General features: G+C 45.4%; 1 protein-coding gene across 6 annotated transcripts in view; it reads right to left on the bottom strand.

Moving 5' to 3' along the window:
• Positions 1–25,000, bottom strand: part of LOC106572392 (calmodulin-binding transcription activator 1) — a 600,679-nt gene that overhangs the window by 122,495 nt on the left and 453,184 nt on the right. For all 6 annotated transcript variants that reach the window (XM_045696195.1, XM_014146507.2, XM_014146505.2 and 3 more), the window contains one exon: positions 8,028–8,099. In XM_045696195.1, coding sequence (XP_045552151.1) covers positions 8,028–8,099 — 72 coding nt within the window. The remainder of the gene's footprint in view (positions 1–8,027; positions 8,100–25,000) is intronic.

The following is a 25,000-nucleotide window of genomic DNA, read 5'->3' as shown; positions in this document are numbered from 1 at the left end:
CACTAACTACACACAGTCAAACTCCATTAACTACACACAGTCAAACTCCACTAACTACACACAGTCAAACTCCACTAACTACACACAGTCAAACTACACTAACTACACATAGTCAAACTCCACTAACTACACACAGTCAAACTCCACTAACTACACACAGTCAAACTCCATTAACTACACACAATCAAACTCCACTAACTACACACAGTCAAACTCCACTAACTACACACAGTCAAACTCCACTAACTACACACAGTCAAACTACACTAACTACACACAGTCAAACTCCATTAACTACACACAGTCAAACTCCATTAACTACACACAGTCAAACTCCATTAACTACACACAGTCAAACTCCATTAACTACACAGTCAAACTCCACTAACTACACACAGTCAAACTCCATTAACTACACACAGTCAAACTCCACTAACTACACAGTCAAACTCCACTAACTACACACAATCAAATCAGAGGGCCTGTTGTCCGGACCTCTGGCAGTCTCTATGGGGGTGCCACAGGGTTCAATTCTTGGGCCAACTCTTTTCTCTGTATACATCAATGATGATGTCGCTCTTGCTGCTGGTGAGTCTCTGATCCACCTCTACGCAGACGACACCATTCTGTATACTTCTGGCCCTTCTTTGGACACTGTATTAACAACCCTCCAGACAACCTTCAATGCCATACAACTCTCCTTCCGTGGCCTCCAACTGCTCATAAATACAAGTAAAACTAAATGCATGCTCTTCAACCGATTGCTGCCCGCACCTGCCCGCCCATCCAGCATCACTACTCTGGATGGTTCTTACTTAGAATATGTGGACAACTACAAATACCTAGGTGTCTGGTTAGACTGTAAGCTCTCCTTCCAGACTCACATCAAACATCTCCAATCCAAAGTTAAATATATAATTGGCTTCCTATTTCGCAACAAAGCATCCTTCACTCATGCTGCCAAACATACCCTCGTAAAACTGACCATCCTACCGATCCTCGACTTCGGCGATGTCATTTACAAAATACCCTCCAATACCCTACTCAATAAACTGGATGCAGTCTATCACAGTGCCATCCGTTTTGGCACCAAAGCCCCATATACTACCCACCACTGCGACCTGTACGCTCTCGTTGGCTGGCCCTCGCTTCATACTCATCGCCAAACCACTGGCTCCAGGTCATCTACAAGACCCTGCTAGGTAAAGTCCCCCCTTATCTCAGCTCACTGGTCACCGTAGCAGCACCCACCTGTAGCACGCGCTCCAGCAGGTATATCTCTCTGGTCACCCCCAAAGCCAATTCCTCCTTTGGCCGTCTCTCCTTCCAGTTCTCTGCTGCCAATGACTGGAACGAACTACAAAAATCTCTGAAACTGGAAACACTTATCTCCCTCACTAGCTTTAAGCACCAACTGTCAGAGCAGCTCACAGATCACTGCACCTGTACATAGCCCATCTATAATTTAGCCCAAACAACTACCTCTTCCCCTACTGTATTTATTTATTTAGCACCTTTGCACCCCATTATTTCTATTTCTACTTTGCACTTTCGTCCACTACAAATCTACCATTCCAGTGTTTTACTTGCTATATTGTATTTACTTTGCCACCATGGCCTTTTTTGCCTTTACCTCCCTTATTTCACCTCACAGTCAAACTCCACTAACTACACACAGTCAAACTCCACTAACTACACACATTCAAACTCCACTAACTACACACAGTCAAACTCCACTAACTACACACATTCAAACTCCACTAACTACACACAGTCAAACTCCACTAACTACACACAGTCAAACTCCACTAAATACACACATTCAAACTCCACTAACTACACACAGTCAAACTCCATTAACTACACACAGTCAAACTCCACTTAGAGAAAGAGCCTCTGAGAGAAAGAGAGAGAGAAAGAGAAATAGAGAGAAAGAGAGAGAGTGAGAAAGAAAGAAAGAAAGAAAGAAAGAGAAAGAGAGAGAAAGAAATAGAGAGATAGAGAGAGAGAGATGGGAGAGAGCGCTGTGCAGAAACATGATAAATCTGTGTCCTCTCCTACCTCACCATTCATTTAATTTCCTGATCCTACATCCCTCTCTCCTCTCCTCCTCCTCTCCTCCAGCCCTGCTCAGACTTTTGACACCTCTCTCTTTCCAATGCTGTGGCAGGCAGGCAGGCAGGCAGGCAGGCAGGCAGGCAGGCAGGCAGGCAGAAAGGCAGGCAGAAAGGCAGGCAGGCAGGCAGGCAGGCAGGCAGGCAGGCAGGCAGGCAGGCAGCAGGACAAATGAAGTTTCCCCTCAGAGCCCCTCCGTATTAATATCATAATTATACCCACCTCCGTGGCCCGTGGGCCAGCTCACACCACCCTACTGTCTGCTTTGATGGAGAGGCACAGGCAGGGAATTACATTCTATTAGTACTAAACAAGAGAAGGGGACATGGAGAGATTGAATCAATCAGGAGAGCCACCAGGACTCTGTGTGTGTGTGCGTGTGCGTGTGTGCGCGTGTGCGTGCGTGTGCGCGTGCGTGTGTGTGTGTGTGTGTGTGTGCGTGCGTGTGTGTGTGTGCGTGTGTGCGCGCGTGCGTGTGTGTGTGTGTGTGTGTGTGTGCCTGTGTGCGGCTAGGTCAGAAGGGAGGAAGTGAAGGTATGACACTGATTTAACATCATTATTCCCCCAAAGGTCTATTTTGTGCTGCGTCAATTGGAACGACAGTAACTTTTTCCAGAGTGACAGATTGCACAGTTTAGGCTGAGCTGTTCTGCTCTGCCCTGCTGCAATTTCAATTCATTGTTTGCAGTCCTTAACTTTGGCAGTACTTTTCCTCAGTCTGTCTCGTTTGCAGGGCAGGGCGAGACTCTTTAAAGTGGTCTAATACCTTTGAGAGGTGGTGTCAGGAATGAGCTGATTGAGAAGGAGATGTGATGCGAACAAAAGGAAGAGAGAACAGGAGAGAGGACCCCCCTCACAGCCAGGTCTCCAATCTCATCACCTCCTCTCCTCCCTGACTCATTACTAAGGCTTTGACTCAATAAAGACTGGATAAAGACTGGATAAAGAGGCAGACACCCACAGGCCAAATCCCCCTCAGACACCTTCTCCCTTTGTCTCTCCCTCTCTCACCCGCCCCCCCCTCTCCCCCACTCCCTTCCTCCTCCCCAGTTCCTTCCATCTCTCTTCTCAGTAATGGCAGGAGTTATTTTTGTCTCTGTGGTGCTGTGTGGCTGTTGGCTGCTAGATAGCTGCTGCTGATTTACATTCTTCACTCAATGGTGACCTTTCCCTGTTGGTGCTTAGGGAGCAGAGGGAGCTAAGCTCTCCAGTCTCCAGTCCCTCGTCGGGGAGCAGAGAGAGCTAAGCTCTCCAGTCTCCAGTCCCTCGTCGGGGAGCAGAGGGAGCTAAGCTCTCCAGTCTCCAGTCCCTCGTCGGGGAGCAGAGGGAGCTAAGCTCTCCAGTCTCCAGTCCCTCGTCGGGGAGCAGAGGGAGCTAAGCTCTCCAGTCTCCAGTCCCTCGTCGGGGAGCAGAGGGAGCTAAGCTCTCCAGTCTCCAGTCCCTCGTCGGGGAGCAGAGGGAGCTAAGCTCTCCAGTCTCCAGTCCCTCGTCGGGGAGCAGAGGGAGCTAAGCTCTCCAGTCTCCAGTCCCTCGTCGGGGAGCAGAGAGAGCTAAGCTCTCCAGTCTCCAGTCCCTCGTCGGGGAGCAGAGGGAGCTAAGCTCTCCAGTCTCCAGTCCCTCGTCGGGGGAGCAGAGAGAGCTAAGCTCTCCAGTCTCCAGTCCCTCGTCGGGGAGCAGAGGGAGCTAAGCTCTCCAGTCTCCAGTCCCTCGTCGGGGAGCAGAGGGAGCTAAGCTCTCCAGTCTCCAGTCCCTCGTCGGGGAGCAGAGGGAGCTAAGCTCTCCAGTCTCCAGTCCCTCGTCGGGGAGCAGAGGGAGCTAAGCTCTCCAGTCTCCAGTCCCTCGTCGGGGAGCAGAGAGAGCTAAGCTCTCCAGTCTCCAGTCCCTCGTCGGGGAGCAGAGAGAGCTAAGCTCTCCAGTCTCCAGTCCCTCGTCGGGGAGCAGAGGGAGCTAAGCTCTCCAGTCTCCAGTTCCTCGTCGGGGAGCAGACAGAGCTAAGCTCTCCAGTCTCCAGTCCCTCCACAGCCACAGCTCAGTGCTGCTCTCCTGTTGACAGACTGCTGCACAGCACAGCTCATATGGACACAGCGAACACAGGGCATAGAGGGTACACAGGGCCAAGAAGGGACAGAAGGAGATGAACCAGAATATAACAGAGTAGTTTAGGTCCGTCTGGGACATAGGGCCAGGGTGAGTCAGACTATGTTGGCCTGGGTTGACCTAGGACTCCACTATGGGGGAATTCCAACCCATGTAAATTAAACGTAATTGCTTTTTTATGCACTTTTCTCTCTATGTGTATTCTGACCTCTATGTGACCTCTATGTGTATTCTGACCTCTATGTGACCTCTATGTGTATTCTGACCTCTATGTGGCCTCTATGTGTATTCTGCTATTCACCCGCTATTTGTTTGGGATGGAGATCAATGAAGGTATGGAGGAGATGAGTCTACAGATACTCTGTATTCTGACCATCACTTAATGCCCTCATAATTCCACCACCTTTACGCGCGATGAAATGATGAATAAGGTGGAGCAACCTGTCGGTTCCTAGTGGAACAACATCTAGTTCATTTATTGGATAGAAATAACACCACTCTCCATGTCATTTACTGATTGATTAGAGCAATTGATAAGAGCTAGGTAAATGAGTCATCCGTGTGGATAAGGGGATTGTAAATATAAATTACAATTGTTTTAGATCTATTTATTTGAACAATTGTGAAATCATTCATATGGCAGCATACTGAAGCATGTCAACATTTCACTTTTTCCACAGTGAAGTTTATGAAATGCCAGCCTTATAACTTGCATGGATTACAGACCCAAGCTACAGTATAGGCTTCTGTAGCCATGGATTACAGACCCAAGCTACAGTATAGGCTTCTGTAGCCATGGATTACAGACTCAAGCTACAGTATAGGCTTCTGTAGCCATGGATTACAGACCCACGCTACAGTATAGGCTTCTGTAGCCATGGATTACAGACCCAAGCTACAGTATAGGCTTCTGTAGCCATGGATTACAGACCCACGCTACAGTATAGGCTTCTGTAGCCATGGATTACAGACCCACGCTACAGTATAGGCTTCTGTAGCCATGGATTACAGACCCACGCTACAGTATAGGCTTCTGTAGCCATGGATTACAGACCCACGCTACAGTATAGGCTTCTGTAGCCATGGATTACAGACCCAAGCTACAGTATAGGCTTCTGTAGCCATGGATTACAGACCCAAGCTACAGTATAGGCTTCTGTAGCCATGGATACAAACCCAAGCTACAGTATAGGCTTCTGTAGCCATGGATACAAACCCAAGCTACAGTATAGGCTTCTGTAGCCATGGATACAAACCCAAGCTACAGTATAGGCTTCTGTAGCCATGGATACAAACCCACGCTACAGTATAGGCTTCTGTAGCCATGGATTACAGACCCAATATATATATATATTTTTTTTTTTATTATAATTTTGGGGTCATTTAGCAGCCATTCTTTTTCAGAGCGAATTACAGTAGTGAGTGCATACATTTTCTTACTTTTTCCATTCTGGTCCCCCCATGGGAATCAAACCCACAACCCTGGCGTTGCAAGCACCATGCTACTGTCGGTAGCCACCATCTGCTATACCAACAGTAGGCTAATGTATTACAAGTTGCGCTATAATTTGAAACATGTAGCCTATTGAATCATTATGGAACACAGTCCATTCTGTAAATAGCAGTTAAACCTGGTGCCTGGCGCATGGTTCACGACGGTTGGACCGTTGTCATCACAGTTCCATGATTAGTGACAATTATTAGGGTACATTTATAGGACTACTGTTCAACCCTTGTACACTTTTCTCAACTTCCAATATTTCATGGTATGAACAATTGAATATGGCAACTTTCAGAATCAACCAAACCACTGTATTTTTTTGTTCACCAATATATTTTGTGCGTAAAGGCTCTCCAAACCTGTTTCTTATAATTATTCATAAATCTACCAGTTGGTGCTGAAAAGGAGTCCCTAATAACCACTCTCTCCGTATTTATTAGTGAGTCTGTCGAGAAAATTCTAATTAAAGGTACGCCAAATTTAAAGGGATGGCTTTAGATAAATGTACTGAAAATGCTATTGAATGAAAACTCAATGAGAAATTCTAGTGGCCAGCAAGTGGGAGGGTTTTCAGTGGTTGAATAAAATCTATTCAGCGCGCGCAAGGGAACCACGCCTGTAAAGCCCGTCACACACCTGCATGAGGTAAGTCTGAATACCAACTACTGAGAAGTGCGTAGGAAGGGCGTGCGTAGGAAAGGCGTGCATAGGAAAGGCATACATTTCCTAAGTCTAAATCAGGCCCTATGAGCATTGCAAGAGGCCTAGAGAGACAAGAATAGTGAGTAATTTGAGAGATAGGAAAGAGGGGACAGTGGGAGAGATGGGTAGGTTTTACCTCCAGTGTTGTCATCATTGTATTTCCTAACAACAGATTTCAGTTCTCTAATAGCTACAGTATCAGGCACGGAGATCTCAATCTGAATCACCTTTAAGTTCTAACTCAAAGCAGAGGACAAAAATATTATTTTGAAGTTTTTGGAGTCAATGTTGAGCACAACATTAACAACCTAATGTAGGCTGTTAAAGCTCAGTGAGAGAGTACTTGGCTATGTTGCAAATGGGCGCTCTGGTCAAAAGTCTGGTCACTATAAATGGAATAGGGTGCCATTGGGATGCAGGCTTTCTGTTAGCTGTCCAGCAGGGTCTGAGTTTGAGTCATCCATAGCTGAGCTCAGCGGAGAGATGAGGAGGGAGAGGAGAGCCCTGGATGAGGTGAGGGAAGCAGGTCAGGCTGGTGTACCCACACACCCAGGTTTCATAAGCTGATGAGCTGCAGAAAGAGAGTGGCTGAGTGAGCCTCTCCATCTTTGACACGTGTGAGACAGAGGTGATGAAAATGCTGTGCTTTCTGAAAGCGAGAGAGCTTACGTAGTGTGACCCCCCCCATCCGTGTGTGTGTGTGTATGCCTGTTTCTGTGTGTGTGTGTGTGTGTGTGTGTGTGTGTGTGTGCGTGTTTCCCGGAGCCAGGCTGCAGTGTGTGGTGTTAGGGCTAGCTTTGATCTGTCTCTAGCAGGCAGGCTGAGAGGCAGGCAGGCTGAAAGGCCTGGAGGGGGACGACGTAATGACTTCAGAAAAATAACCAAAGATAACAAAGACTTTCCCCTAACAGGTGTCAAATACAACTAGAGAGCATCTCCATACCTCCTGCCCCATCCCTCCATCCCTCCATCCCTCATCCCTCCATCCTCCACCTGCGCCCCATCCTCTGTCAGAGAGGCTGTAAAGAAAAGCTACAAAACCAGAATGGATGCCACAGTGCTGAAATAGAGGGATAAGGTGGTGACCAAAGGCCTATTTACAACCACTGTAAGGCAGTGGGCTTTGGGAGGCTGTGTAACCACTGTCCTATGGCCTCCACTAGTGCAGCTTTACAGCCTTCAAGCCATCAGAGAGGACGTATGCGTGAGTGTGTGTATGTAGGACGTGGCACACTTATTTTAGCAAATACTCTGCTTCTGTTGGACAGTGGACAGTTGGTGGATGTTTCCAACAGAAAAAAGAGTGAATGGGGTAGATAAGCAAAGAAAAGGGAGCCACAGACAAAAAGAGGGAGAGAGAAAGAGGGAGAAAGAAAGAGGGAGAGAGAAAGAGGGAAGAGAAAGAGGGAGAGAGAAAGACGGAAGATAGTGTGGTGTCTGTCTATCTGCTGTGTGTCAGGAAGGAAGAAATGATGCCAATAAAAAGAGAAGGACCTCTTCCTACCCATTCAGGCAGTGGGAGAAAAGTTGGGGAGTTGACATGTGTAAGTGTAGAGGGGGGAGGAAGGCTGTTACGTGTACATGTGTGTGGAGAGGGGAGGGAGCCTCTTACCTGGAGCAGCCAGTAGCACCTGCGGTGGAACGTGGGGATGATGGAGGAGTGGACGTAACAGCCATACAGACACTGCAAAGGGAGAAACAGAGACAGAACAGCTGTTATAGTATAGTAACACAACACAATAGACTGACCTACACCCCCACTGAACCCCTTATCCCTGACCTCGAACCCCTTCAGGGACAGGGACTCCTGGGAACAGGCAGATCAGGTCATTGTCTTGAGAACAAAGGTAGTGGTGAACTAAGACAAGTTGCTATGAACACTGATACTGTCTATCTTCCTCTCTGTCTCTGTCTCTCTCTACTTCTTTCTCTCTCTCTTTCTCTTTCTCTCTCTCTCTTTCTCCCTCTTTCTCTAAGTGGAGTTTTACTGTGTGTAGTTAATGGAGTTTGACTGTGTGTAGTTAATGGAGTTTTACTGTGTGTAGTTAGTGGAGTTTGATTGTGTGTAGTTAGTGGAGTTTGATTGTGTGTAGTTAGTGGAGTTTGACTGTGTGTAGTTAGTGGAGTTTGACTGTGTGTAGTTAGTGGAGTTTGACTGTGTGTAGTTAGTGGAGTTTGACTGTGTGTAGTTAGTGGAGTTTGACTGTGTGTAGTTAGTGGAGTTTGACTGTGTGTAGTTAGTAGAGTTTGACTGTGTGTAGTTAGTGGAGTTTGACTGTGTGTAGTTAGTGGAGTTTGACTGTGTGTAGTTAGTGGAGTTTGACTGTGTGTAGTTAGTGGAGTTTGACTGTGTGTAGTTAGTGGAGTCTGACTGTGTGTGGCGTGTGTGTGGGGGGAGGGGAATAAATTAGAGACCGGGAATGGCACATCTCAACATATGCATAAACACACACAATAATGACTACAGACACAGACACATAGATACACTCACATAAACAAACACAAATAGGCGAGCACACACACATAGACACACACACAGCTGTCTAGGCCCTTAACTTTTTTCAATCTTTACTAATGACATGCCACTGGCCTTGAGTAAACCCAGCATGTCTATGTATGCAGATGGCTACACTATACACGTAATTTACTACAGCGACTGAAATCACTGCAACATTTAACAAAGAGCTGCAGTTAGTTTCAGAATGGCTGGCAAGGAATAAGTTAGTCCGAAATATTTAAAAAACTAAAACCATTTTATTTGGGACAAATCCTTCACTAAACCCTAAACCTCAACTAAATCTTGTAGTAAATAATGTGGAAATTGAGCAAGTTGAGGAGACTAAACTGCTTGGAGTAACCCTAGATTGTAAACTGTCATGGTCAAAACATATTGATACAACAGTAGCTAAGATGGGGAGAAGTCTGTCTATAATAAAGCGCTGCTCTGCTTTCTTAAAACTTCTTTGGGATCGGTGTCCCGTCCACGGGATGGTTGAGCTAATGTAGGCTAATGCAATTAACATGAGGTTGTAAGTAACTAGAACATTTCCCAGGACATAGACACTTTGGCACTTTGGGATTTATTTTAAATTGCAAAACCCTTACGCACCACTGCACTTTGTATACCAGGGTTGGCTGGCCTTCTCTAGTCACTCGTAGGCTCAGTCACTGGTATACTTTTATTTACAAAGCCATTTTGGGTTTACTACCTTTTTATTTGGGCATTTTTATTGTTCAGAAATGTGGTGGGTACTCTCTTCGTTCGAGGGACTTTATCTTGCTAACTGTTCCAAATGTCCGAACTGAATTTGGTAAAAGGGCTTTTATGTACTCTGCGCCATCGTCTTGGAATGCCTTACAAAATACTTTTAAACTGGAAGAACTTGTCCCGATTGGTATTTTTAAATCACTGATGAATGATCTTGAGACTGATTCCCTGACCTGTCAATGTTTTTAATTTGCTGTTTTTGATTTTGTTATATTCTTTGTTAATTTTATGGTTTTTACTAGATTACTTGTAGTTTTTCATGTTGTTTGTCTAATTTTTGTAATGACTTGGCGCTGCCTATCTTGGCCAGGACGCTCTTGAAAAAGAGATTTTAAATCTCAATGAGCCTTTCCTGGTTAAATAAAGGTTTAAAAAAAAAAAAAAAAAAATAGACATATCTGATATTGGCAGAAAGCTTAAATTCTTGTTAATCTAACTGCACTGTCCAATTTACAGTAGCTATTACAGTGAAAGAATACCATGCTATTGTTTGAGGAGAGTGCACAATTTTGAACATGAAAAGTTATTAATAAACCAATGACAGACCGGTTAGTCACTTTAACTATACATTCACGTACATACTACCTCAATTGGGCCGACCAACCAGTGCCCCCGCACATTGGCTAACCGGGCTATCTGCATTGTGTCCCGCCACCCACCACCCGCCAACCCCTCTTTTATGCTACTGCTACTCTCTGTTCATCATATATGCATAGTCACTTTAACCATATCTACATGTACATACTACCTCAATCAGCCTGACTAACCGGTGTCTGTATGTAGCCTCGCTACTGTATATAGCCTGTCTTTTTACTGTTGTTTTATTTCTTTACCTACGTATTGTTCATCTAATACCTTTTTTGCACTATTGGTTAGAGCCTGTAAGTAAGCATTTCACTGTATTCAGCGCACGGGACAAATAAACTTTGACTTGATTTGATTAGGCACATTTGGGCAGTCCTGACACAGCATTTTGAACAGAAATGCTATGGTTCATTGGATCAGTCTAAAACTTTGCACACACACACACACTGCTACCATCTAGTGGCCAAAATATAAATTGCACCTGGGCTGGAATAATACATTATGGACTTTCTCTTGCATCTCAAAGATGATGGTACAAACAAAATACAAACGAGCAGTTGTTTTTTCTTTGTATTATCTTTTACCAGATCTAATCTCTCATGGCTCAAAGTGGAGGAGAGATTGATTTCATCACTGCTTGTTTTTGTAAGAAGTGTTGACTTGCTAAATGCACCGAGGTGTCTGTTTAAACTACTTGCACACAGCTCAGACATCCATGCATACCCCACAAGACTTCCAGAGGTCTCTTCACAATCCAGAACAGACTATGGGAGGTGCACAGTACTACATAGAGCCATGACGGCATGGAACTGCACGTCAGGTTACTGATGCAAGCAGTAGAATCAGATTTTAAAAACAGATAAAAATACACCTTATGGAACAGCAGAGACTGTGAAGAGACACACACAGACACAGACACACACGTACACATGGATTTTGTATTGTAGATATGTGGTAGTAGAGTAGTGGCCTAATTGTATATAACCGCCTTAATGTTGCTGGACCACAGGATCCTTAATAAATACAAATACAAATACACACACACACACACACACACACACACACACACACACACACACACACACACACACACACACACACACACACACACACACACACACACACACACACACACACACACACACACACACACACAGAGAGAGAGAGACACGGGTGGACAGACGGCCGGACAGACAGACAGAGGCTGTTTACTCCGCTACAGACTGAACCACACTAAGACAAGTGCCATACTCAAACAGGCAGGCGGTTTAAAGTACAACACTACTGTTGCTCCTGTTGCCACTGATCCTGGTCTCATACACATATACTCGCACATTCACACAAAAAATGCACACATATATGTACGCATACATAAACACACAATCACAATAACTCACAAAAGGCACACACACAAATCAGACCAAGATAATGCACAATAATGCCGATATACACTGAGCTCAGCACTCTCCAAGTGTTTCTCAGTAATCCAAGTCGCATATAATTTACTAGTATTTCTCCTGTCGTCTCTCTCCAGGCTGAGCGGCTTGGTGACAAAGTGACAGCAGCAGAACCATTATTTGCTGTCTTTGGGCTGTGACAGATGACAGTACATTACTGGGCCAGCAATTAAACCGTAATTACACACACGCACGCATGCACACACACACACACACTCATCACACACACACTCATAAAAACTCCTATGTTTCACAGTGTGTGAAGTTTCTCTCTCCTGACACACTCACTTTCTCAGACACGCACACAGACTGAGATGATTGCTGCTTTGTATTGAAGGTGCGACAGAGTTACAATAGAACAGCATACAACACGCCACTGTATAAAATCATTTACAAGCACATAATGTATTCACCCCGTGTCATTGTCATCAGGACATAGCAAGAGTTACTGCCACGGATGTCTTCCAAAGTCAAACATTGATGCAGAAAATTCATTTGGAGGTGTCAGTCAAAAGTGTCCAACTAGAACGGTCAACTGCTCCAATGAGGAACAATGGGCCTCAGACAACCAGACAGAGTGCATCCCACCCTGTTCCTACTGCTTTTGGCCAGGGCCCATATCTCACAAGACTATATACACACTGTATACACACTCACTCACTCACACACACTACACTGACACTCTCACACAAAACCCACACATTCACATACACTACATACACACACAAACAACACAAACACGCATACACACAAGGGCTAGGAATAGCCAGGGATCTTACCATACTTACAGTTGAAGTCAGAAGTTTACATACACCTTAGCCAAATACATTTAAACTCAGTTTTTCACCATTCCTGACATTTAATCCTAGTAAAAATTCCCTGCATTAGGTCAGTTAGATTCACCACTTTATTTTAAGAATGTGAAATGTCAGAATAATAGAAAAGAGAATGATTTATTTCAGCTTTAATTTCTTTCATCACATTCCCAGTGGGTCAGAAGTTTACATACACTCAATTAGTATTTGGTAGCATTGCCTTTAAATTGTTTAACTTGGGTCAAACGTTTTGGGTGGCCTTCCACAAGCTTCCCACAATAAGTTGGGTGAATTTTGGCCCATTCCTCCTGACAGAGCTGGTGTAACTGAGTCAGGTTTGTAGGCCTCCTTGCTCGCACACGCTTTTCAAATCTGCCCACAAATTTTCTATAGGATTGAGGTCAGGGCTTTGTGATGGCCACTCCAATACCTTGACTTTGTTGTCCTTAAGCCATTTTGCCACAACTTTGGAAGTATGCTTGGGGTCATTGTCCATTTGGAAGACCCATTTGCGACCAAGCTTTAACTTCCTGACTGATGTCTTGAGATGTTGCTTCAATATATCGACATAATTTTCCTACCTCATGATGCCATCTATTTTGTGAAGTGCACAGTCCCTCCTACAGCAAAGCACCCCCACAACATGATGCTGCCACCACCGTGCTTCACAGTTGGGATGGTGTTCTTCAGCTTGCAAGCATCCCCCTTTTTCCTCCAAACATAACAATGGTCATTATGGCCAAACAGTTCTATTTTTGTTTCATCAGACCATAGGGCACTTCTACAAAAAGTATGATCTTTGTCCCCATGTGCAGTTGCACACCGCAGTCTGGCTTTTTTATGGCGGTTTTAGAGCAGTGGCTTCTTCCTTGCTGAGCGGCCTTTCAAGTTATGTTGATATAGGACGAGTTTTACTGTGGATATAGATACTTCTGTACCTGTTTCCTCCAGCATCTTCACAAGGTCCTTTGATGTTGTTCTGGTATTGATTTGAACTTTTCGCACCAAAGTACGTTCATTTCTAGGAGACAGAACGCATCTCCTTCCTGAGCGGTATGACGGCTCCGTGGTCCCATGGTGTTTATACTTGCGTACTATTTTTTGTACAGATGAACGTGGTACCTTCAGGCGTTTGTAAATTGCTCCCGAGGATGAACTTGTGGACTTGTAGAGGTCCTTGAAATACATCCACAGGTACACCTCCAATTGACTCAAATGATGTCAATTAGTGTATGTAAACCTCTGACCCACGGAATTGTGATACAGTGAATTATAAGTGAAATAATCTGTCTGTAAACAATTGTTGGAAAAATGGCTTGTGTCATGCACAAAGTAGATGTCCTAACCGACTTGCCAAAACTATAGTTTGTTAACAAGAAATGTGTGGATTGGTTGAAAAACGACTCCAACCTAAATGTATGTAAACTTCTGACTTCAACTGTAAGTGTCGATACGATAAGTATTGCGATTCCCACGATTCTCAAGATTCTATATGTATTGAGATTTGATACTGTGATTTTATTCTGATTCGATGTTCCAAATATATTGCTAGATTACAAAACATGAGCTGGCACACACCCAGAATAGTAGTTTGTGTGGAGGTGCTGACTAATGCCGAATAAACTATAAACTATCAAAATAAAGCAAGTCAGACACTCCATGTATAATCTCCCAGCAATTTAATGGGTATTTACCAACATTTCAGCATCACTGTGCCTTCCTCAGGGTAATGTCATGAACACTTGAACCAGGTTATGTAGACACAGTGCAATTAGTGTAACCAATGACAGTAGTGAGGGGTGTGTCATAATGATTAAGTTAATTCAAATGAATGAGTGAAACTGTTAAAAAATAGTATATGGCATATTAAATATATTACGCTATTGTTATCATATAGAAACATAATGTAACGGTTGTCTTCTGTAGAAATGGACCAAGGCGCAGCAGGTACGTGAATACTCATCTTTAATTAAAATAAAGGAGTAAAGCATCCACTTAACAATTCAAACAAAGTAACAACAGCTACAGTTCTGCAGGCTAGAAACGCAGTGCAAAAAACAACCACCCACAACCCCAAAGAAAAACACACACACCTATATAGGACTTCCAATCAAAGGCAACTCAACACACCTGCCTTCAATTGGAAGTCCCAATCATCCACCCAACATTTAACCAATACAAACATGCCACGTCCTGACCCCAAAACTAAAACACTAGCTCCATCTGCTGGTCAGGACATGACAGTACCCCCCCCTCAAGGTGCAGACCCCGGAATGCACCTACCAACAAAAAAAAACCAACACAAAACCCATAAACAATAACCCTAAAACAATAAGGGAGGGAAGGGAGGGTGGCTGCCGTCACCAACGGCACTGTGCTACACCCTCCCTCCCCAACCCACCTATCCTGGAGGTGGCTCAGGTGCAGGGCGTGGACCTTGCTCCACCGTCGGCGTAGCCCACTTCGGTGGCGCTGCTAACTGCGCCGGGCAGATGGGCCACTTGGGCTGACCCTGGCAGACGGACCACTCGTGCTGGGCCGGAGGACAGGAGGACCCCTCGGGCTGGACCGGGGGACAGGAGGGCCCCTCGGGCTGGGCCGGGGGACAGGAGGGCCACTCGGGCTGGGCCGGGGGCCAGAGGGCCACTCGGGCTGGGCCGGGGGACAGGAGGGCCACTCGGGCTGGACCGGAGGGCAGGAGGGCCACTCGGGCTGGGCCGGAGGGCAGGAGGGCCACTCGGGCTGGGCCGGAGGGCAGGAGGACCACTCGGGCTGGGCCGGAGAGCAGGAGGGCCCCTCGGCCTGGGCCGGAGAGCAGGAGGGCCCCTCGGGCTGGGCCGGAGAGCAGGAGGGCCCCTCGGGCTGGGCCGGAGAGCAGGAGGGCCCCTCGGGCTGGGCCGGAGAGCAGGAGGGCCACTCTGGCCGATCCTGACAGGCAGGGCACCCTGGCAGATCCGGGCAGTCTGGCCACTCTGGCAGAACCGGGCAGTCTGGCCACCCTGGCAGTTCAGGGCAGTCTGGCCACCCTGGCAGTTCAGGGCAGTCTGGCCACCCTGGCAGTTCAGGGCAGTCTGGCCACCCTGGCAGTTCAGGGCAGTCTGGCCACCCTGGCAGTTCAGGGCAGTCTGGCCACCCTGGCAGTTCAGGGCAGTCTGGCCACCCTGGCAGTTCAGGGCAGTCTGGCCACTCTGGCAGTTCAGGGCAGTCTGGCCACTCTGGCAGTTCAGGGCAGTCTGGCCACTCTGGCAGTTCAGGGCAGTCTGGCCACTCCGGCAGTTCAGGGCAGTCTGGCCACTCCGGCAGTTCAGGGCAGTCTGGCCACTCCGGCAGTTCAGGGCAGTCTGGCCACTCCGGCAGTTCAGGGCAGTCTGACCTCTCTGGCGACTGTTGACTGGCGGGCAGCTCTGACGACTGTTGACTGGCGGGCAGCTCTGACGACTGTTGACTGGCGGGCAGCTCTGACGACTGTTGACTGGCGGGCAGCTCTGACGACTGTTGACTGGCGGGCAGCTCTGACGACTGTTGACTGGCGGGCAGCTCTGGTGATGGTTGACTGGCGGGCAGCACTGACGACTGTTGACTGGCGGGCAGCTCTGGTGACTGTTGACTGGCGAGGCTGGGTTGACACACTAGACTCCTGATGCGTGGGGCTGGTATAGGACGTGCCAGCCTGGAGACACGCACCTCCATGCTAGTGCGTCTGGCGGGAAACACCAGACCGAAAGGGCGCACTGGCAGTCTTGAGTGCAGGGTTGGCATCACCCCTTCCGGCTCGATGCTCCCCTTGCCCTGGCACCTGCGGGGCGCTGGTACTGGGCGAACTGGGCTGTGCGTCCGTATAGGCGAGATGGTGCGCACCTCAGCGTAACATGGCGCCCTCCACCTCGTACGCACCTCCCTGTAGTCACGGGTAGCTGGCTTACGGCTCTTCCCTGGCCTGGCCAAACTACCCGTGTGCCCCCCCCCAAAAAAATCTTGGGGCTGCCTCTCGGGTTTCCTAGCCAACCGTGTTCCAGCGTAACGTTCCCGATGGTTCCTCTGTCCAGCTGCCTCCACTCTCCTGAGTGCCTCCACCTGTTCCCATGGGAGGCGATCCCTTCCGGCCAGGATCTCTTCCCAGGTGTAGGCTCCCTTGCCGTCCAGGACGTCCTCCCATGTCCATTGTTCCCTTTTTCTCTCCTGTGGCTTCCTCCTCTTCTGCTGCTTGGTCCTTTGGTGGGTGGTTCTGTAACGGTTGTCTTCTGTAGAAATGGACCAAGGCGCAGCAGGTACGTGAATACTCATCTTTAATTAAAATAAAGGAGTAAAGCATCCACTTAACAATTCAAACAAAGTAACAACAGCTACAGTTCTGCAGGCTAGAAACGCAGTGCAAAAAACAACCACCCACAACCTCAAAGAAAAACACACACACCTATATAGGACTTCCAATCAAAGGCAACTATACACACCTGCCTTCAATTGGAAGTCCCAATCATCCACCCAACATTTAACCAATACAAACATGCCACGTCCTGACCCCAAAACTAAAACACTAGCTCCATCTGCTGGTCAGGACGTGACACATAATGGAATATTGTACATCATATTAAATATATTACGCTATTGTTATCATATAGAAACATAATGGAATATTGTACATCATATTAAATATATTACGCTATTGTTATCATATAGAAACATAATGGAATATTGTACATCATATTAAATATATTACGCTATTGTTATCATATAGAAACATAATGGAATATTGTACATCATATTAAATATATTACGCTATTATCATATAGAAACATAATGGAATATTGTACATCATATTAAATATATTACGCTATTGTTATCATATAGAAACATAATGGAATATTGTACATCATATTAGCATCAACATACATTATTGTTTCATTTAATTTCACATAATAATTCATATTTGTGACATGTAATCTTTTGGTTCAACCTTAATATATAATGAACATCATCAACAGAGGGAAGATATTAGGTGTACGCTAATAAGCTGGAAAAAATGTTTTTCAATTTATAAGACTTGTTCATAAAGGAAAATGTGTTCATAAGAAGACCCTGCGATCAAAGTCACTATTCCGACCACTAGGGGTCAATGTTTTTAGAGAGGATCTCCAGTAAGCCTCCCTTTGTAGTAGTAGGATCTCCATGTTACCTCCTCTCCTTGGTAGAGCAACATGCTCAGTGCCTGTGTATTTGAGGGAGGAGATGGGATGGTTAGCTTCAACAAAGTGAGCTGCTACTGGAGAGTCAATGTTCTTACTCCTGATTGAGCTGCGGTGTTCAGCTATGCGTTGTTTTAATTGTCTTTTCGTTTGTCCTACATAGGCTTTTCCACATGAACAGGTGATGAGATAGATTACTCCCTTGGTCTTGCATGAGATGATACCCCTAACAGGGATCTTTCGACCTCTATGTGGGTGTCTGAAGAAAGACGTTTTTATAGTGTTATTGCACTGTGCGCATGAGCCACATTTGTAGTTCCCATTTGGGATAGGTGTCAAGAGTGTCTGAGTGGGCTCAGGGGGCATGTCAGATCTCACCAAACTATCTCCAAAATTGTGACCACGCTTATAGACCACCAGTGGGGGTTTCTAGAAGAGGTGTGCGATTTTTTTTGTCTGATTGCAGAATATGCCAGTGCTTTTTCAGGATTGCTTTAATTTTCTCCGAACCCTTGGTGTACTTAGTGCAAAAGACAGTTGCTTTGCTTTTCTTCTTGTTGAGATTTTAGTAAATCCTCTCTTGGTTTTTGAGATATTTCCATCATTGCAGCATCAATTTGGGAATTTATACATGGAGTGTGCGACTCTCGTACACCTAATATGTTTCCCCTGTTTGATGATATTCATTATACATTAAGGTTGAACCAAAAGATTACATGTAACAAATATGAATTATTATGTGAAATTAAATGAAACAATAATGTATGTTGATGCTAATATGATGTACAATATTCCATTATGTTTCTATATGATAACAATAGCGTAATATATTTAATATGCCATATACTATTTTTTAACAGTTTCACTAATTCATTTTAATTAACTTAATCATTATGACACACCCCTCACTACTGTCATTGGTTACACTAATTGCACTGTGTCTACATAACCTGGTTCAAGTGTTCATGACATTACCCTGAGGAAGGCACAGTGATGCTGAAACGTTGATAAATACCCATTAAATTGCTGGGAGATTATACATGGAGTGTGCGACTTTCTTTATTTAGATAGTTTAACAAATATATTGCTAACCATATTTAATTGGTATTTTATTAGGATCCCCATTAGTTGTTGCAAAAGCAGCAGCTACTCTTCCTGGGGTCCACACAAAACATGAAACACGACATGAGACAGAACATTAATGACATCAACAGCTGAAGGACAGAACTACATACATATGTCGACTGCAGAGGGACAAGAGACAGCCATTAGAATGAGTTTTGATCAGTCAAAAGTGCTGAAAACAAATTGGCTCCCTATTTAAAAATAAGGTAGAGAACAAGCTATTTTAGAAAAAATACTGGCGTTTTAGTGCAGGTACAGCAGCAAACTAGTACAAAATTGTGATACTGTCAAAACGATACGATCAATATATAGTCAAAAAATATATCCCGATATGTAACTGTATCATTTTATCCCCCCATCACTAACACACACGCACACACACATACAGTGATGGTCAGTGCCGTTTAAGATGAGGGAGGACAATATTTTTTTTAATGAGCATGGTCTTATTTCTATTACAGCATATTGGATGACTGTCATTCATATTTCATTCACCCAGTTCAGTGTAACATTGATAGGTTTAGGTTACTACATACTGAAATGTTCCCTATACCCATCATGAGGTTGCTACAACCTAGCCTATGAATTAAAGTTTATGACAGGTCGAGAGACAAATTTGTAATCACACTCTTGCCTGCATCTAATGATATAGGGTGTAATCATTAGTCCAACTGCTGCAAACAAGAGTTTTTATTGGACAAATTCAGCTATGCCCATTTTGTTCCATTTGCTTCCGTTTAAGAAACATTTTATTGAATACATCCCTGATCACACGCAAATACAGTTCGCTTTCATAGCAGCCACATACAAACAGCAAGATCACTTTGCTCGTTGTATAATTCCTACTCGCATCTACACGCTCTCATCCTCTCACCTTTTCCCTTCGCTTGTGGACTTCAGTGCAGAACACAACAGCTCTCTGTGACCAGGCAAAAAAACCTTTCCAAGACAAACCTTCATATCATAACCGCTAACCGCTACACACAGCCTACATCATTTTCACCATATTAGCTAACATCAGAGTCAACATAGCTACTAGAACTAAGGCGTTAGTAAATCCACTACAATCATGCAGTACAGTGTTCTGTCAGCAAGCAGTTTAGCAGTTACACCGGCATGCCCCAGTGGCAATACAGTTATAAACACCAAAAGCAACTTGACTTGGAAGAGTTCCAGTGTTGGATAGCCATAGCCAGCTAGCTAACATAGCATCCCTCTCTGTTTGAGCCGGGTCTTTGAGTGGGCTAAACTAGCTAGCTGCATTCGCTAGCTAAGTGAAAGTAAAAAAAATACAACAAAATATCTCTGTCTCTCTTTCTCTTGCTTCTTCATTTTTGAAGAAATGAGTTTGTTCAAAACTGTTCAACTATTGCCTTTCTCTTTGAGTCAACTACTCACTACATTTTATGCACTGTAGTGCTAGCTAGGTGTAGCATATGCTTTCAGTACTAGATTAATTATGTGATCCTTTGATTTGGTGGACAACATGTCAGTTCATGCTGAAAGAGCTCTGATAGGCTGGAGGACATCCTCCGGAAGTTGTCATCATTACTGTGTAAGTCTGTGGAAGAGGGTGAGAACCATGAGCCTCCCAGGTTTTGTATTGAAGTCAATGTACCGAGAGGAGGACAGAAACTAGCTGTCCTCCGGCTACAGCATGGTGCTACCCTACAGAGTGCTGTTGAGGCTACTGTAGACCTTAATCGCAAAACATTGTGTTTTAATCAATTATTTGGTGACGTGAATATAATGTTTCAATATTTAAAGATTTAGTTGAATTCGTTAAGGAGGATGGTTCTCCCTTTCCTCATTTGAGGAGCCTCCCTGATACATACACACCACAGGAGGCTGCTGAGTGGAGGACGGGCTCATAATACTGGCTGGAATGGAGTGAACGGAATGCTATCAATCACATGGAAACCATGTGTTTGATCCATTTGATACCATTCTATTTATTTCTTTCCAGCCATTACTATGAGCCCGTCCTCCCCAATTAAGGTGCCAACAGCCAACTGTGCCACACACAATTTTACACTCATCATACGCTGCTACTCAGTTCTTTTTTAGTCTTATTATTATTATCTATCTTGATGCCTATTCACTTTATAGTGCCTGTACATATCTACCTCAGATACCTCGTACTTCTGCACATTGATCTGGTACTGGTACTCCAGTACCAGATCTGTACTCTGTACAGTGGCTTGCGAAAGTATTCACCCCCTTGGCATTTTTCCTATTTTGCTGCCTTACAACCTGGAATTAAAATTGATTTTTGGGGGGTTTGCATCATTTTATTTACACAACATGCCTACCACTTGAAGATGCAAAATATTTTTTGGGGTGAAACAAACAAGAAATAAGTTTTAAAAAAATGAAATCTTGACCCCCCCCCCCAAAGTAAATACAATGTCAAGCCACTTTTTTGCAGCAATTACAGCTGCAAGTCTCTTTGGGTATGTCTCTATAAGCTTGGCACATCTAGCCACTGGAATTCTTGCCCATTCTTCAAGGCAAATTTGCTCCAGCTCCTTCAAGTTGGATGGGTTCCGCTGGTGTACAGCAATCTTTAAGTCATACCACAGATTCTCAATTGGATTGAGGTCTGGGCTTTGACTAGGCCATTCCAAGACATGTTTCCCCTTAAACCACTCAAGTGTTGCTTTAGCAGTATGCTTACGGTCATTGTCCTGCTGGAAGATGAAACTCCGTCCCAGTCTCAAATCTCTAAAAGACTGAAACAGGTTTCCCTCAAGAATTTCCCTGTATTTAGCGCCATCCATCATTCCTTCAATTCTGACCAGTTTCCCAGTCCCTGCCGATGTAATAACATCCCCACAGCATGATGCTGCCACCACCATGCTTTACTGTGGGGATGGTGTTCTCGGGGTGATGAGTGGTGTTGGGTTTGCGCCAGACATAGCATTTTCCTTGATGGCCAAAAATATCAATTTTAGTTTCATCTGACCAGAGTACCTTCTTCCATATGTTTGGGGAGTCTCCCACATGCCTTTTGGCGAACATCAAATGTGTTTGCTTATTTTTTTCTTTAAGCAATGGCTTTTTTTCTGGCCACTCTTCTGTAAAGCCCAGCTCTGTGGAGTGTCCTATGGACAGTCCTATGCTTAAAGTGGTCCTACGGACAGATACTCCAATCTCTGCTGTGGAGCTTTGCAGCTCCTTCAGGGTTATCTTTGGTCTCTTTGTTGCTTCTCTGATTAATGCCCTCCCTGCCTGGTCCGTGAGTTTTGGTGGGCGGCCCTCTCTTGGCAGGTTTGTTGTGGTGCCATATTCTTTCCATTTTTTAATAATGGATTTAATGGTGCTCTGTGGGCTGCAGTTGATCTGTACTTCTCCACAACTTTGTCACTGACCTGTTTGGAGAGCTCCTTGGTCTTCATGGTGCCGCTTGCTTTGTGGTGCCCCTTGCTTAGTGGTGTTGCAGACTCTGGGGCCTTTCAGAATAGGTGTATATATACTGAGATCTTGTGACACTTAGATTGCACACAAGTGGACTTTATTTAACTAATTTTGTGATTTCTGAAGGTAATTGGTTGCACCAGATCTTATTTAGGGGCTTCATAGCAAAGGGGGTGAATACATATGCACGCACAACTTTTCCGTTAGAATGTTTTTGAATTTTTTGTAAGAAGTTATTTTCTTCATTTTACTTCACCAATTTGGACTATTTTGTGTATGTCCATTACATGAAATCCAAATAAAAATCCATTTAAATTACAGGTTGTAATGCAACAAAATAGGAAAAACGCAGAGGGGGATGAATACTTTTGCAAGGCACTGTATATAGCTGCACATTGATCTTGTACTGGTGCTCCCTGTATGATCTGGTACTGGTGCTCCCTGTATGATCTGGTACTGGTGCTCCCTGTATGATCTGGTACTGGTGCTCCCTGTATGATCTGGTACTGGTGCTCCCTGTATGATCTGGTACTGGTGCTCCCTGTATGATCTGGTACTGGTGCTCCCTGTATGATCTGGTACTGGTGCTCCCTGTATGATCTGGTACTGGTGCTCCCTGTATGATCTGGTACTGGTGCTCCCTGTTGGGTGGCAGGTAGCCTAGTGGTTAGAGAGCTGAGCCAATGACCGAAAGGTTGCTAGATCAAATCCCTGAGCTGACAAGCCAATGACCGAAAGGTTGCTAGATCAAATCCCTGAGCTGACAAGGTAAAAATCTGTCATTCTGCCCCTGAACAAGGCAGTTAACCCACTGTTCCTAGGCCGTCATTATAAATAAGAATTTGTTCTTAACTGACTTGTCTGGTTAAATAAAGCTCTGTTCTTGTGTATTTTATTCCTCTTGTGTTACAATTTGTTTTAACTCAGCATCGTTGGGAAGGGCTCGTAAGCAAGCATTTCATATTAAAGTCTACACTCGTTGTATTCCGCGCATGTGACAAATCCAATTTGATTTGATTTGACATAATATAGGGAATATGGTGCCATGTGGGAAACATCTTGACACACCCAGCTCTCCAGTGAGTCCAGACCAGAGCAGAGCAGGCCTAAATAAAGCACTCAGACATAACAGACAGCAGGGCCCACAGCCGTCACCAGGTCTGACAGCCCATCCCAGTCCCCGCCTCTAGCCCAGACAACGCACCACTCAGACCCATCCATCATGAAGGACGAGAGACGCGAGACGAGGACCGACAAGGAGAGGAGCGAGGCTGGCAAAGAGAGAGCGAGAGAGAGAGAGAGCTGAGAAAGAGGGAGAGATAGATGCAGAGAGAGGGAAGGAGAGAGGCAGAGAGAAAAAGGTAAGGAGAGAGCGAGAGAGAGAGAGAGCTGAGAAAGAGGGAGAGATAGATGCAGAGAGAGGGAAGGAGAGAGGCAGAGAGAAAAAGGTAAGGAGAGAGAGAGAAAGGACAGTGAGGAAAAGGAAAAACTCTCTCATTAGATCATGTGTGAAAACATCTCTTAATCAGACTGTGGCACCTTATTTATGATGCCAATTTGCTGTTTCCCACAGCGTGACGACAGCAACATCTTACTGCCATGCGTCTGTCTATATGTCTGTCTGACACTTTGTCTGTGCTGGGCACAATCCCAGTTTTTACCTTTCTTTGTCCCCTTACTGCACTGTATAGCACTGCTCTCCTCCTTCACTGTTATTATTTCTTTATTTTCCCTCTTTCACCTTTGCTCTCCTTCCTTCTTTCTGGTTCTTACTTTACTGTACATCTCTCCTCCTCCCTCTCTCAGTTTGCTCCCCCTCCTCTCCTCCTCCTCCCTGTCTCAACCTTCTCTTGTATAGGCTGCTCTGCTATTGATTCATGTTAGTGTTCTTGTTTGTCTTCTTCCATTTCCCAGACCAATATAAGCTCTCAGATATCTCCAGTGTGTGTGTGATACAGGCTGTATATGGTACGGTAGCAGCTGTCCTGTCTGTCCTGTATTGAGTGACCTGCTGCCTCCTGCTTCTACACAGTTGTTAACACGGCCATCCACTACCTCAAACCACTCCACTCTCACGCTTCATTACTGGAGCCAGGTATCAGCTAGCAGCAGGGCCGGATGCAGGGGTGTGTGTGTGTGTGTGTGTGTGTGTGTGTGTGTTTGTGTGTGTGCGCGTGTGTGTGTGTGTGTGTGTGTGTGTGTGTGTGTGTGTGTGTGTGTGTGCGCGTGCGTGTGTGTGCGTGTGTGTGTGTGTGTGTGTGTGTGTGTGTGTGTGTGTGTGTGTGTGTGTGTGTGTGTGTGTGTGTGTGTGTGTGTGTGTGTGTGTGTGTGTGTGCGTGCGTGTGTGTGTGTGAGCGTCCGTGCGTGCGTGCGCACGCGTGTGTGTGTGCGTGCGTGTTTGTGTGTGTGTGTGTGCGTGCGTGTGCGTGTGTGTGTGTGTGCGTGTGTCCGTGTGTGTGTGTGTGCGTGCGTGTGTGTTTGTGTGCGTTTGTGTGTGTGTGTGTGTGCGTGTGTGTGTGTGCGTGTGTGTGTGTGTGCGTGCGTGCGTGTGTTTGTGTCTGTGTGTGTGTCTGTGTGTCTGTGTGTGTGTGTGTGTGCGTGCGTGCGTGCGTGTGTGTGTTTATCACAGTGTGTGTGTGTGTGTGTGTGTGTGTGTGTGCGTGCGTGTGTGTGTGTGTGTTTATCACAGTGTGTGTGTGTGTGTGTGTGCGTGCGTGCGTGCGTGCGTGTGTGTG

Source organism: Salmo salar, chromosome ssa15 (assembly GCF_905237065.1).
Source record: "Salmo salar chromosome ssa15, Ssal_v3.1, whole genome shotgun sequence".
NCBI classification, from domain to species: Eukaryota; Metazoa; Chordata; class Actinopteri; order Salmoniformes; family Salmonidae; genus Salmo; species Salmo salar.
This window is presented reverse-complemented; position numbering and strand designations above follow the sequence as displayed.